At 30.3% G+C, this 13,800-nt stretch overlaps 1 protein-coding gene across 1 annotated transcript; it reads left to right on the forward strand.

Moving 5' to 3' along the window:
- The first annotated feature begins 10,494 nt into the window (after positions 1-10,494).
- On the forward strand, positions 10,495-12,685 carry LOC108342494 (cation/calcium exchanger 2). The gene has a single exon (XM_017580277.2). It carries the CDS (start codon positions 10,844-10,846, stop codon positions 12,542-12,544), a length of 1,701 nt encoding a protein of 566 aa, XP_017435766.1. The 5' UTR covers positions 10,495-10,843; the 3' UTR covers positions 12,545-12,685.
- The last annotated feature ends 1,115 nt before the right edge of the window (positions 12,686-13,800 follow it).

The raw sequence follows: 13,800 nt of genomic DNA on the forward strand, positions 1-13,800 counted from the left end.
GCTTCTTTTTAACGGCGTTGGTTTTGGAGGACGAAAAATTATGGTTTCCTTAAGGAGAAGGATCAAAATGTACCTTACTTTGAAAGAAGGACTAAAAACAAATTCACTTGATAGTTTAAGGACTAAAAACATATTTAACCCTAAATTTAATAAAATCAAATGAAACAAAAAAAAAACAATTTACTTTCTTAAGTTTGCACTAAAAATTTCACTCAATTAAGTTATAAGAAGTAAGTTTTGTAAGGTAGGTAATGAAGAATAAGATTAGTAAGAATCATGGATATTTATGAGAAATTTTTTTAAATTATTAAAGCAAGGTTTTAATAGATTAAACTTTCCTATTCAAAAGATTTTAGGCTACTCTACTTTAATATGTTACTCAATTTCACAACTGATTTTTGAACACTTTTTTACTTTTAAGAGAAAGTTAATTATGTAAGTGATTTGAAGAGCATTCCCTTGTGTTAGTGAGAAATATTGTTTCTCCTATATTTTTTGTTTTGCTACTTAACTTGTGTTTAAGATAAATTTGTTTCATTGTGTTTTCTAGTTTTTGTGTTGTGTTGCTTGTAATAGAGTTCTACAAGTGGTGATAGAAGATGTTGTAGGAGGCAAGATCACGTGTATCTTGTTTTTCTTGTTTTCCTTAGGTGTTATTGTAAAATTTGAAAAATATAATCCATTGGTGTAACCAGGATATTTTGTCAACTACGATTTAATTCTCTGTTGTGAAAATGGTTGTCAACAAGTTTCTTTTAGTTGAAGGTATATTAATATACCACATGTTTGAAGATGTTAACTATCAATTTTAGACAGTTATAATGAAAATATTCATTTAATCAATTAATCAGAGGATCTAAGATGCTGTTTTAAAGGGAACATTATTCATTTTTAAAAATATCGTTTGTTAAAAATCAACAAGTCATAACATTTAGGCTATGTTCACTTTCAAGTATTGTATTGTTAACATGAATTTGCGAGGACAGATTTTAAACAGATTTCATGTTCATTTGAAATGATTAGCGAGCAATTGAAAACGAAGAAAAACTACATAAGTGAATTTTTCAATATTTGATGATATGCGTGAATTTGAAATGATTCATGATCAAATGTCCATGTTACCCCATATTACTTCTGTTTTCATGGATTCAGTTGGCACTCACCCAATGATAGCTTATAAATGCCTCTAGCGACATCATCCTAGGAAACATGTGATATAAAAGTAACCACATCTATCAAATTAATGTTTTTTATATAAACGTAAAATCTTTATAAAAACAAACTTTTTTTTAATTAAGTCATACTTTATAAATTAGGGTATTTTTCAGCACTGCTTAAATACCATTCATCCATATATGGGATGAGGTGAGAGTCACTTTCTATTTTTGTTTTCATTTTATTTCATAGTAACTTAATCATATGCTTGTAGAAAATTAAAATAATAATAATAATAATAATGATAAAATAATAATAATAATAATAATAATTTTTATAATTATATATAATATTAATACTTACAGTTTTATATTACTTTTACTATTAAGGGTATTTTGGTAATTTTTAATTTATACTAATTAAATAATTTTTTTATCTGTCATATTGGTCAAATACTATACTAATTTTCATAAATTTTACTCTCAAATCCAATCTCACTCACCTTCAAATTTACTCAAACAAACAACAATCAATTCATCCTTAAATCCCCTCAAATTCATTTACTTACTCTTCCCAAATCAATTTTCTAAAGTGAACACAACCTTAATGTTATTCATAGATAATAAAATTTAAAATAAAAATGTTAATAAGAAATAGAAGAAAAATCAATCATTATAAGTTTGTCTTTATCAAATTATTATAATTAATACTTTTTTTATAATATATTTTACTTCATGTAAACATATTGGTTATTAATTATGTTTTGGCTGCATCACTTTTTCTGGGTAAGTGAACATGAGAAGATGATGATTTTACGATGCATTCGTACAACCTTGATGAGTGAGAGAAACATACCATCTCATAGTAATACGGATCTATGTTTTCATCCATAGGAGTTTTAGCTCTCAGATTCTCCAACTTCTGGAACCGAATTGTCAAATGCATGTTATTTTCATATTTATGATGTTATGGACTAAAATATATTTAAGAAGACTTTTTTGCTCTCCTTGCATGTTATAGGATGACGAATATTACACTCAAATGACTTTAACATACCCAACATTGAAAAAAAAGGAATTATGGTTTGAGAATTTTCGCCATATATTTAATATATGTCTTTAAATAATGGTGTAGGAATCATGGCCCCGTTAATCTACCAAGAGACATACAAATGATATGACGTATAGAAACAACTATGATATATAAATATGGAGATATGGTTGTTATGATATAATGTTGAGATATGACTATTATGATATATATAATGTGGAAATATCGCTGGTATGGATATTTTATTACTTTAATAAAATTCTTCTAATTTAGTGTAATTTTTTTAACTACTATTTTTTAGTACATATTTTTTGGGTTAAGCAAATAAACAACTTTAAATAAAAAAAATGTGGACATAAAAACTCATACAAGGAATTTTCTTCTTAAAAGTTAATAACGATTTGTTTTTCATATTATAATCATAATTTTAAGAATTTTCAAACCTAACAATTACAATTAAGTGTAGAAATCATAATTCAAACTAGACAAATAATTGACACAGTCTAAATCAGGACATATCAGATCGACTTTATGTTTGAATGGTTTAGAGCTGATTTACCTTGATGAAAACTTGGGTTGACTTAGTTTGACATAAGCTCAACTCATTGACATGACTAATCAAATAAAAGATGCCATTTGAAAATAAATATGTTAGAGAGAAGTGAGATCAAGATTTAAAGTGTTAGGAAATTACTGGATTTTTTTTTCTCATATAGCATAGATTGTATTTAAAATTACGAGGATAACATATTATGCTTTATATTTACATTAGTACACTTTTTTTCTTAGGTAAGAATTTGGTTGTTGAAAAGTCGAATGCCCACTTGTATTTTAATTTCTTTATAATCTTAGATTAGAATTTCATATTTTAATATTTTTATAAAGACTTTTTTACCTTTTAAGTATTTATAGGAAGAGTATATTGGAATTAGGTTTCCAACAAACCGAATTTTCACTTATATTTTGAACCCTTTACCAAGTCTTCAAAAAAGAGAACAATGGTAATGCACATCAAATTAATTGGAGCAAACCACCTTATAAATGTACATTTTTTTAAGAAATCAATGACCTAACCTCATCATTGGTGCAAGGAACACACCCAATAGCATTAAGCTGACTCACTCATATAAAAAAATGGAATTTCTTTTTACAAAAACAAAGCAAAAACCATCTTGGAGAGTGTCATTGTTCCAGTTGGGGAGTATAGTTGAAGTTTATGTACAAATTATCATTTTTCCTCTAGTAATCGATTATAAGACTCCTGTAATGGATTAGCAGGGCAGAAAATGCTTATGGAGCTAATCTAACTTACATGAAAGTACCTAAATGACCATTTTACTCAACAATTCAATGACCTAATGTGTTCATTGGTGCACTAAACACCACCCATGACCATTAAACTCACTCACCCATCTAAAATAAGAAACATGAAACAATAACTTGAAAGTAAACTCATTTAGGAAGCTTAGAAAAACATTGTTTTTGGGAAATTAGCTGCATTTGGTACAATGGTCTAAAAATTATGAGTTAGTAGTCATTTGAAAGCTCTTTGAGTCTAGATTCCAACAAAACAAGAATCATCTCATTTGGAATTCGGTGGAGAAATTTAAGAGTAAAACAACCAGCAATGGTTAGAAAAACAAACTTGGGGAATGTTGTTCATCCAGATGGGGAGTATAGTTGAGTTTCTGTACAAATTACCCTTTTTCCTCTGGTAATCGATTACAAGACCCCTGTAATTGATTACAAGGGCATAAAATGGCCAGTAATGCTTATGGATCTCATCTAACTTACATGAAAGCACCTAAATGACATTTTTACTCAACAATTCAATGACCCAATGTGTTCATTGCCGCACTAAACACCACTCATGACCATTAAACTCACTCACCCATCTAAAATAATAAGAAACATGAAACAATAACTTGAAAGTAAATTCATTTAGGAAGCTTAGAAAAACGTTTTTTTTGGAAATTAGCTGCATCTAGTACAATGGTCTAAAAATTATGAGTTAGTAGTCATTTGAAAGCTCTTTGAGTCTAGATTCCAACGAAACAAGAATCAAATCATTTGGAGTTCGGTGGAAAAATTTAAAAGCAAAACAACTAGCAAAGGTTAGAAAAACAAACTTGGAGTGTTGTTCATCCACTTGGGGAGTATAGTTGAAGTTTCTGTACAAAACTACCCTTTTTCCTCTGGTAATCGATTACAAGATCCCTGTAATTGATTACCAGGGCAAAAAATGGCCAGCAATGCTTATGGAGCTCATCTAACTTACATGAAAGCACCTAAATGAATTTTTTACTCAACAATTCAATGGCCTAATGTGTTCATTGGTGCACTAAACACCACTCATGACCATTAAACTCACTCACCCATCTAAAATAAGAAACATGAAACAATAACTTGAAAGTAAACTTGTTTAGGAAGGTTAGAAAAACATTGTTTTTTCACCCATGACCGTTAAACTGACTCACTCATCTAAAATAAGAAACATGAAACAATAATTTGAAAGTAAACTCATTTAGAAAGCTTAGAAAAATGTTAATTTTGGGAAATTAGCTGCATCTTGTATAATGGTATAAATTTTTTGAGTTAGAATTCATTTGAAAAATCTTTGAGTCTAGATTCCAACAAAAGAAGAATCAACTCATTTGGAGTTCAGTGGAGAAAGTTTAGAGGAAAATAACCAGCAAAAGTCAAAGCTAACAGGAATATATAAAACATTAGCTTTAAGGATTCAACTGTACATACTCAAATATCCAAAAATTATAAATTAGTAGTTATTGGAAAGCTTTTTGAGTTTATTTTCTAATAAAAAAAGAATTGCATTATTTGGAGGTTTGTGGGAAAAGTTATGATTAAAATAGTGAGCAAAGGTCAAAGTTGACAGCATGTTATCTTAGATGTATATCTTTGCCTCTTGTTCACTAATCTATTATTTATTGAAAATTTCTTTTAAAATTTGTGCATTGTCACAACATTATATGACATATTTCTTAATTAGTAAAATGAAAAATTTGGTTCATTTTGGATCAATTTTTCATTTTTTGACCCAAGACATGATAATTAACTTTAATAGAGGACAAAGTGATTGAAATTAGTGAATGAAACAATTTCTTTAATTTTAACATAATTGTCTTGCATAACAATGTCTAAAACACAATTGACATTATGACTACATCGAACATTAAAAAGTAGTAATTAACTAATCATTCCCCATAATGGTGTCCAGTTTCACAACGTGGTCGTCGCCTGTTCCTAGTTGGATTTCTTCTTCCCTATGGAGGTCTAGGTGGTTCTTCCTGTGAAGGTTGTGCTTCAATATATTCTTCACCTTCATCTCTTCCATAAGCAGCAGAGGAAGTACCTATTTTGTTCTGGATTTCAACAAAATAAAACGAGTTATCATAAGGTCCCCCAACAGCGTGGGCCGAAGGTGGAGTAGGGGCATAAGCTCCAAACAAGCTTGACATACCTAGATCAAAGAATGATGAAATGAAATGTCTTCTTTCATGGTCCCTACTGTCATGGTATTCAGGAGAATGAAGATGTGTCGAAGTCGAGGCACGTTGCATCCTAGGATCATTCAACATTTGTGGCATGGAAAAAAAAATTGCATTCTCAAAATACCAGGACATGTACTCGCTTGTGTGGACAAGTGGCCCTAGACTTGGAATTCCCGTCAATGTTAGGTCACGCCTGTTGTTCCATACGTGTCCATTGGGCATGTCTAGCAACCCAATTCTCATCTTGTCTGCCCCTCATATAAACTTTATGGAGATCATCAAGATTGTTTGGTAATTCAGGAACATGTTATGAAAGGCAAAATTTTAACCTGACCCGATCTGACTGGTGTCATTCAACAAATGTAAAACAAATTAAAGTTGTGCATGACGTCCACAATGTCTGGTCTCTGTAAGCTTAGGCAGGAATAATTAACTCTAATTCCTCATACGGAGTGCTTGTAAACTACGTCAACTGACCATTACTGTCTGATTCATTTTTTATCAAAAAAAAAATTTAAATGACAAATACAATGTTACCTAGTTATGTTCTATATGGTCTAGCCTTGATCGGTATCCGATTAAATCATTGTAGGAGACATTTCGAAAGGTCAAAACACGACCTCCGCTCAATCGACATACAAGTGGGAAACTAAATTGCAACAATGCCCAAGATTGTAACAACGATGCACAACCACCCATGGTCTTTGAATGTCGATCTGTTTCTCTACACATCTCCTTGTACAACACAACTAAACAAGTAGACCCCGAACTATGTCGTCGAGTTTTGCGAATATTACTTAAGAAATTCAAGTACATTAAATGTACTTTATTACCTGTTTTATTAGGCATCATGTATAGGCAACATATTTCGTTTATACTTGCTGGTATAAACTTAAATTTTTGGAGCTTATTAATAATTTTGTTTAAGTTTTATTTTATTTGTTTTTTCTGTTGTAGAGAAAAGTTGTCGCATGAATAGTTGTCGTGGGGTTTATTTCTATTTCTGTCTGTTTTTATAATTAAGTTTGGTTTGTTCAGTCCAATCTTAGCATGTATCTCCTTTTATTAAGCACAACAAGACTAGTCTGCTCGGTCTAGTATTAATTTGTGTTTGATAAGATAGAAGTCAGTCAACCATTAAAGCTTGGCTAATTATTAACCGTTATTATTTTGTTTTCTATTTTCAGTCATTGTAATCAGCCTAAGGTCCATGATGTATGACTATTTAAAGCCAACACAATTTAGTGAATATAACATAGAATAAAACAGTGAGTATTAATGTGTAAGACCCATAATTATCTAAAAAGGTTGTAGGCATGAGTTTCATGAATTAAAATAATAGAAGGTAAGTATTATTGAAGTGAAGTATATCATAAATTATTAGAGTTCTTTATTATGTGTTGGTGGTTATTGGTTTAATTCTTGTTGTGTGCATAAAATGTGTTGTAATTATTTTATTATTATATTAAATGTTTGTATGGTATGTGTATATATTTATATGATTTGTTGTGCATGATTGTAGCAAAGATAATTGTGATGGTTAAATTGATTTGGTGTGTTTTTTCATAACTTGTGTGTGGTGTCTTTGAACCTAGACCAGTCCACTTATAATTATAAACATGTTTTCTTAACTGTGAAAAATATTGTTAAATAATATCAATTTACTTTACATCATGTGAGGGTTTAACAATTTTTGCAATTATTGTGAATTTTTGAGTGAATGCATCAAAGTTGTGATTTTGGTGTTTTCATTATAGTTAGGTTATCTTGGAGCTATTAAACAATTAAAAAAAAAATTTAAGTATTGAGCTTTTATAAAGGTTTAGAGAAATAAATCCAATAAGGTTAGATATTCCTCCTATATAGATTATGTTAAAATATAATCCCTAACTGTCAAGAAAAAGAGACAGAAAACCTTATAGTAGTCGGGAGAGAGGTTGGAGAGGAGAACATTATTTTCTTCCAATGGAGAAGTCTAGGAACTAAGCTGTTACGAAGGCTTATAAGATTTAGAACTCTTTGTTGAAATAGAGGTAAGATGAGCTAACCTTTATTTTGCAGAGTGTGTGATGTTACATGCATAAATTGGTGGCATGATTATGTGTGGTTCTTGGCATTTATGAACTACATGGTTTGATTGTAGGCAAATTACCTGATTTAATGTTAGTTGGTGCATTTATTGTGGCCGACATGATAAAGTGATTTGTATCCTTTTTGGTTTATGAATGTTAAATTATATGTAGCACAATGTGGTATGTTGTGGAGTGTGGTGTTGTGTTTCATGTATGTTGAGTTGTTTTCCAAGCCTATGGTACGTGTTACATGTGTTTTATTGGGATGGATGAATCCATGAATTTAGATTGTGTATTAATAAGTTGTATGTGGAATTAAGGTTTTGGCATGAGGTATGATATATATATATATATATATATATATATATATATATATATATATATTTATTGTGATCTGCATGGAACATGAGTTTTATTTTCTTCCTATTATATGTTTATCATGTTTCCTTGATATTCCATTTTTTATTGGGTAATGGTGGCATTGTGTTTTAAAGTTTATCATGGGTAAACATTGTCATTGGTGTTGTACAAGGGAGTGAGTTTTGAACATTAGAATTTGCACATGGGTTGTGTGTATTGAATGCACTTTAGAGTTTGGTCATATTTCTTTTATATGAATTATGATGTTTTATGCCATGCAACGTTTGAGTAGGACAAAGAGGTCGCTTCGAATAAGTGTGTATGTCAAGCTGTTTGTTGTGTTTTTCCATTGTGTGGTGTGGTGTGGTGGTTCCCAAACTTGTTGTTTGATGTATAAGGTGATGCGATTAAATTTTGTTGATGATTTTGTGGTAGACCATGTTGTTGAGATGACTAGCTTGTAAGTGTGGATACTATGTCTTCTTGTGTATTTATTCGTGGATGGTTCGAACAAGTCCTATTTTGGTATATAGGTCCTGCTTTAGTGAGCAGAAAAGTCCTACTTTGATGTGTAAGTCCTATTTTGGTAAACAAGAAACTCATTGTTCTATATAATCCAAACAATCTTATAAACACTCTTATCCAATAAAATTGATGGGGACACTAAGATATATTTAAGAGATTGATCGTGCATCAGTTGGTTCTTAACATACTTTAAAAATAATTTATTTGTCACAGTAAATTAATTTCAATTTTTAATTACGTAGCTTTGTCCGAATTTTATTTTTTACTTTAAAAGTCACCTTTTGTATAATATAATATACAAATATTTTTTAGCATAAACATTAATGAATGAATTATATGAAGTACTAACAAAATTTATAGACAGTTAACGTAATTTAGGTTTAGGATTTTTGAAAATTTATTTGACTATTATAATAAATTTTACAAAAACATGTCAAATGAAAAAAAAAAAACCCTTGTGAGTGGAGTGTTATAAGGTAATGTCATAAATACAAAACAAACTAACATTTGAAATGAAAGACACGATATAAAGTAGGTGAAGAGATCTTGATAAATAGATTTCAGTGACTTTTTGTAACTTTAACGTAAGATATAGTAATTAATATTTTATGATTTATGGCCTACTTAGCCTGTTTGGATAAAATTTTGATAACCTTTTAGTATTTTCATAAGTTAAAACAATAGGTATTTTTAATTTTTTATCAGCACTAAAACAAAAGGTATGATTGTTGTTAAAAGATGCATATGCACACTTTTTATGAGTTGGATATGAGAATTTTATTCATCTAAAAAAACAAATATGCAAATTAAGCCATTTCAATCAGGCATGAATTATCGACTCCATTTGTTTATGTTTATTTTTTTTATGTGATCTGTTTATTTAAATTAAAAAAAATAATTTATCCAAATGAATACATTTTTGCAAAATTATTTATTTCGAAAATATTCATTTTAAATTTAAACAGTAAATTACAAAGATTTAATTTAAGTAAGAAAATACTCTATATTAATTTTCTTTAAGAATTTGTGTTTATAAGTTACAGTGCATTAACTTTTTCTTTAAGAGGTTATAATACCTATTTGTTCTCTAAAGTAAATTATTCAATTTAGAATGTCGAGTTTTACTAAGAAAATATAAAAGAAAACTAACTGATACGGCATAATTACATCTCTCTCTCTCTTTATATATATATATATATATATATATATATATATATATATACACACGCGCACACACTAGTGAATATACATGTATATTACAATAATGTTTTTTATTATAATAATAAAAATATATTGAAATAAGTTTTATAAATTTTATTATTAGCTGTTTTTATTTATTTTGTCAATAATATTTTATTATAAATATTTATTTTAATTTGAAAAAATAATTAAATTTAAAAACAAAAATCAAATAAGAAATGATTTAAAAGATAAAATTGATAAAATAATTATTAAAAAATATATTTAAAGAATAAAATTGAAACAAAATGTGTAAAACTAAAAGAAAAACAATCCTTTATATAATAATATATATATATATATATATAAATATTAATTACGTAATTTAAATAAAATTTATTCGAGTATGGTTTTACTCAGACAAACTCGTTCTTAAATACTTAGAATAAACTAAATTTAAACTTAAAATGAAGTGATTTTCTTTTCTAAACCAAATAACATCTGTATCTCAATTTTTAGAAAAAAAAAAAAAAAACCTTTATACAAGTCCTTACAAACAAATTAATTTATCTTTTAATTATTCCAAGGAAATCTAAATGGCAACTGTAAGCATTGCACATCCTAAGGAAGGAGTGTGGGGGTGGTGTGATAGCTAGCAACTCCTCCTGACAGTATATGGTTGTAGTGTCTCAGTCATAAGATAGTGTGCCCAAAGTTTTCATTATACAAATCCAATTGTCTTTTCCTTTGCCATATTTTCACCCATTCTTCTTTGTCTTGCCTTCATCACAAAGAAAACACCCATCCACACTTCACATTCCTTCTTTTATTCTCGACCTGTTCTGTCTCATTTAGCTCACTTCTTTAGCTTCAAGTTTACAAATGTATGACTTTCCTTAATCACAAAGTCACCAACATACTTATGTTTCTCTGTTCTTGATATTGGGGTCTCGTCAGTGTTCCTCTTGGTCATTACAGTTTGTGTCCAAAAGCATGGGATACGCTGTGTTCTTGAACGCTTCTTTCCTCCTTGTGACGTGTTCTTTTATGATTATTCATTTCCACACCCCGGAAACACAAGTTGTGGCAGTGACCAAAATTTCTGGCTTTGGTAGCAGCAATGAGCAAGAATGTGAGAGCTTAGCCAGCCTCGATGACTTCAAAGCCAAGTGCCTGTACCTGAAATCCAATCATCCTTGTGCTCCTCAGGGCTATATTGATTATCTATACCTTTTCTATTGCCAAATTGGGAGTTACCCTTCATTAGGTTACACCCTTTTATTTCTTTGGCTCCTAATTCTGTTTTACTTATTGGCTAATACAACTTCTCAATACTTTTGTCCCTCCCTTGAAAGCATGTCCAAATTACTAAGGTTGTCCCCCACAATTGCTGGAGTCACCCTCCTCTCACTTGGCAATGGTGCCTGTGACGTTTTCTCTAGCCTTGTCTCTTTCCAGGGAAGTGGGACACGCAGCATAGGTTTTAACACGGTTCTTGGGGGTGTTTCTTTTGTGTCCTGTGTTGTGGTGGGGACTGTGAGTATCGCAGTACGTCAAAAGAGGGTTCAAATTGATAAGTCCGCGTTTCTGAGAGATGTTTATTCTCTCCTTTTAGTTCTTTTGACCTTGTTTGGTATTTTGATCTTTGGCAAGATCAATGTTGTTGGAGCAGTTGCTTTTACTATGATGTATGCTGTGTATGTGGCTATTGCTTATGTTTCTTCTACCAGATGGAAGGAAGGTGTTGCAGGTGATGGAGGTGGTGATGTTGGTTGCGGAAATGGTTTGAATTTGCCGCTTCTCGTTGGTGTGAAGAAAGAAGCAATTGATTGTGCGGAAAATGGTGCTGAAGAATATGGATTGAATGTGGATAAGTATTGTTGTTGTATGAGATATTTAATGTGTCGAGTGCCACTTTATGTTCTGGAGTTGCCCCTTTACTTGCCTAGGAGATTGACAATTCCTGTTGTGAGTGAAGAGAGATGGTCAAAGGTGTATGCAGTTTTTTCTGTCATACTAGCACCACTTCTAATGTCTGTCCTGTGGAGGAGTACTTATAAGAATGGAAACAGTTTCTTCAGCAAGAACCTTATTGTTTATGGAATTGGAGTTTTGGTGGGAAGTATACTTGGAGTAACTGCATATTTGACAACCAAAAAGGTAGGGCCACCAAAGAAGTTCTTATTTGGTTGGCTTGCTGGTGGGTTTGTGATGAGTGTGACATGGAGTTATATAATAGCTCAAGAGTTGGTGGGGTTGCTTGTTTCAATTGGGTACATATGTGGAATAAGTCCTTCTATACTAGGGTTAACAGTTATGGCTTGGGGGAATTCAATTGGGGATTTGATGACAAATTTAACTATGGCTTTAAATGGAGGAGCAGAGGGTGCTCAAGTAGCAATATCAGGTTGCTATGCTGCTCCCATCTTCAATATCCTTATTGGTTTGGGTTTGTCTCTTGTCACTACTACATGGTCAGAGTACCCTCAACATGTTGTGATTCCTAGAGACCCTTATCTTTGGGAGACAATGGTGTTTTTGGTGGTTGGATTAGTTTGGGCACTTTTGGTTTTGATAAAAAGAGATATGAAGCTTGACAGACTCTTAGGAGGAGGGCTTTTGTTTCTTTACTTTCTTTCTCTGTTTTCAAGACTGATTCATGCAGAAGCTCACTCCAATACTCTAATTTTATGAGTTGTTAGATCTTTATTCTTACTATTTTGTCATAACATGACCCCTGTATTGTGAACAGATTCGTGTACCTATTAGCAAATGACGTTATTTTCAGTGGAACTATATTTCTAATAGATTGGTGAAAATTTGCTAGCTGTGTAATCCTAAGGTGTATATTGTAAAAATATCATTATCCATCATTAATACGATGATTTAAATTGTATTGATAAATAATAAAAGATTTGTCAGTGGTTGGTGAACAGATTCATCGAAGATAATTGCCGCTTTGTTGAAGTCTTTGTTATCTCCTGAATCCTCTTTCTTCCCCCACAGAGTCATTAGACTTGAAAGATTACGTGAGGAAATTGGCTAAGGTGTTAAATATAAATGGATAAATCTGATTCTGACAACCGAAATAATGGAAGAAACCGCAATAATGGAAGAAAAACGGCTCAGAAAAATTAGTGATGATATTAAACTTTATATATATTATTTTTATCTTACTTTTATTTTTTATTTTATTTATTTCAGCAATTTTAATATCTTTTTTATTATTAATTAAACTTCAAAAAGTTTAATAAATTTTAATAATTTAAACAATAAACAAATATATTAAATATTCTTATTTTAAGAAAAACTCATAATAAGCACTTTACAACACTTTTCAACTTTTAAACTGATATATTTCAAGATTAGGATATAACTGATATATTTACAACACTTTTCAACTTTTAAATTGATATATTTAAAGATTAGGATATAACTTATATATTTCAAGATTAGGATATAATTTAACATTGAAAGAGTATGCTTACAAAAGTCAAAAAGTATGTGTTAATGATAAATATTATAATAATAAACTAAATTAATTTATTTCATCAATTGTGTTCTATTTATGCTACTCTTATCCATTTTTAGTACTTTTTCTTCTCAATTACACCAATAATCTAATCTAAACAACCATATACCTAGTGTCGAGGACATTAAGAAATAATCAAATCAAAAGATGTGACAAGCATGTTAGAAAGGTAAGAAAGGGAAGTGCAAAACATACAATATGATTGAGTAGAGGACACTCTTGAGATATCGAGTAAAGGTAACAAATTACAGATACAAGAACCCTGATACATTGACATGTCTACATTGCGAAAATATTCGATTAACATGCTACTTTTCAATTTTTCTTTCAAAATTATCCTTTCATTCTTAATAAATATTAAAAAAAGTAAGACCCACCGTGTCATTTGAACGTGAAAAGCAAAGATGCATGTCAAAGT

This window comes from Vigna angularis, chromosome 6 (genome assembly GCF_016808095.1).
Source record: "Vigna angularis cultivar LongXiaoDou No.4 chromosome 6, ASM1680809v1, whole genome shotgun sequence".
NCBI classification, from domain to species: domain Eukaryota; kingdom Viridiplantae; phylum Streptophyta; class Magnoliopsida; order Fabales; family Fabaceae; genus Vigna; species Vigna angularis.

Coding starts and splice junctions, on each gene's coding strand:
- LOC108342494 (XM_017580277.2), top strand. CDS start 10,844: ATGGGATACGCTGTGTTCTTGAACGCTTCTTTCCTCCTTGTGACGTGT.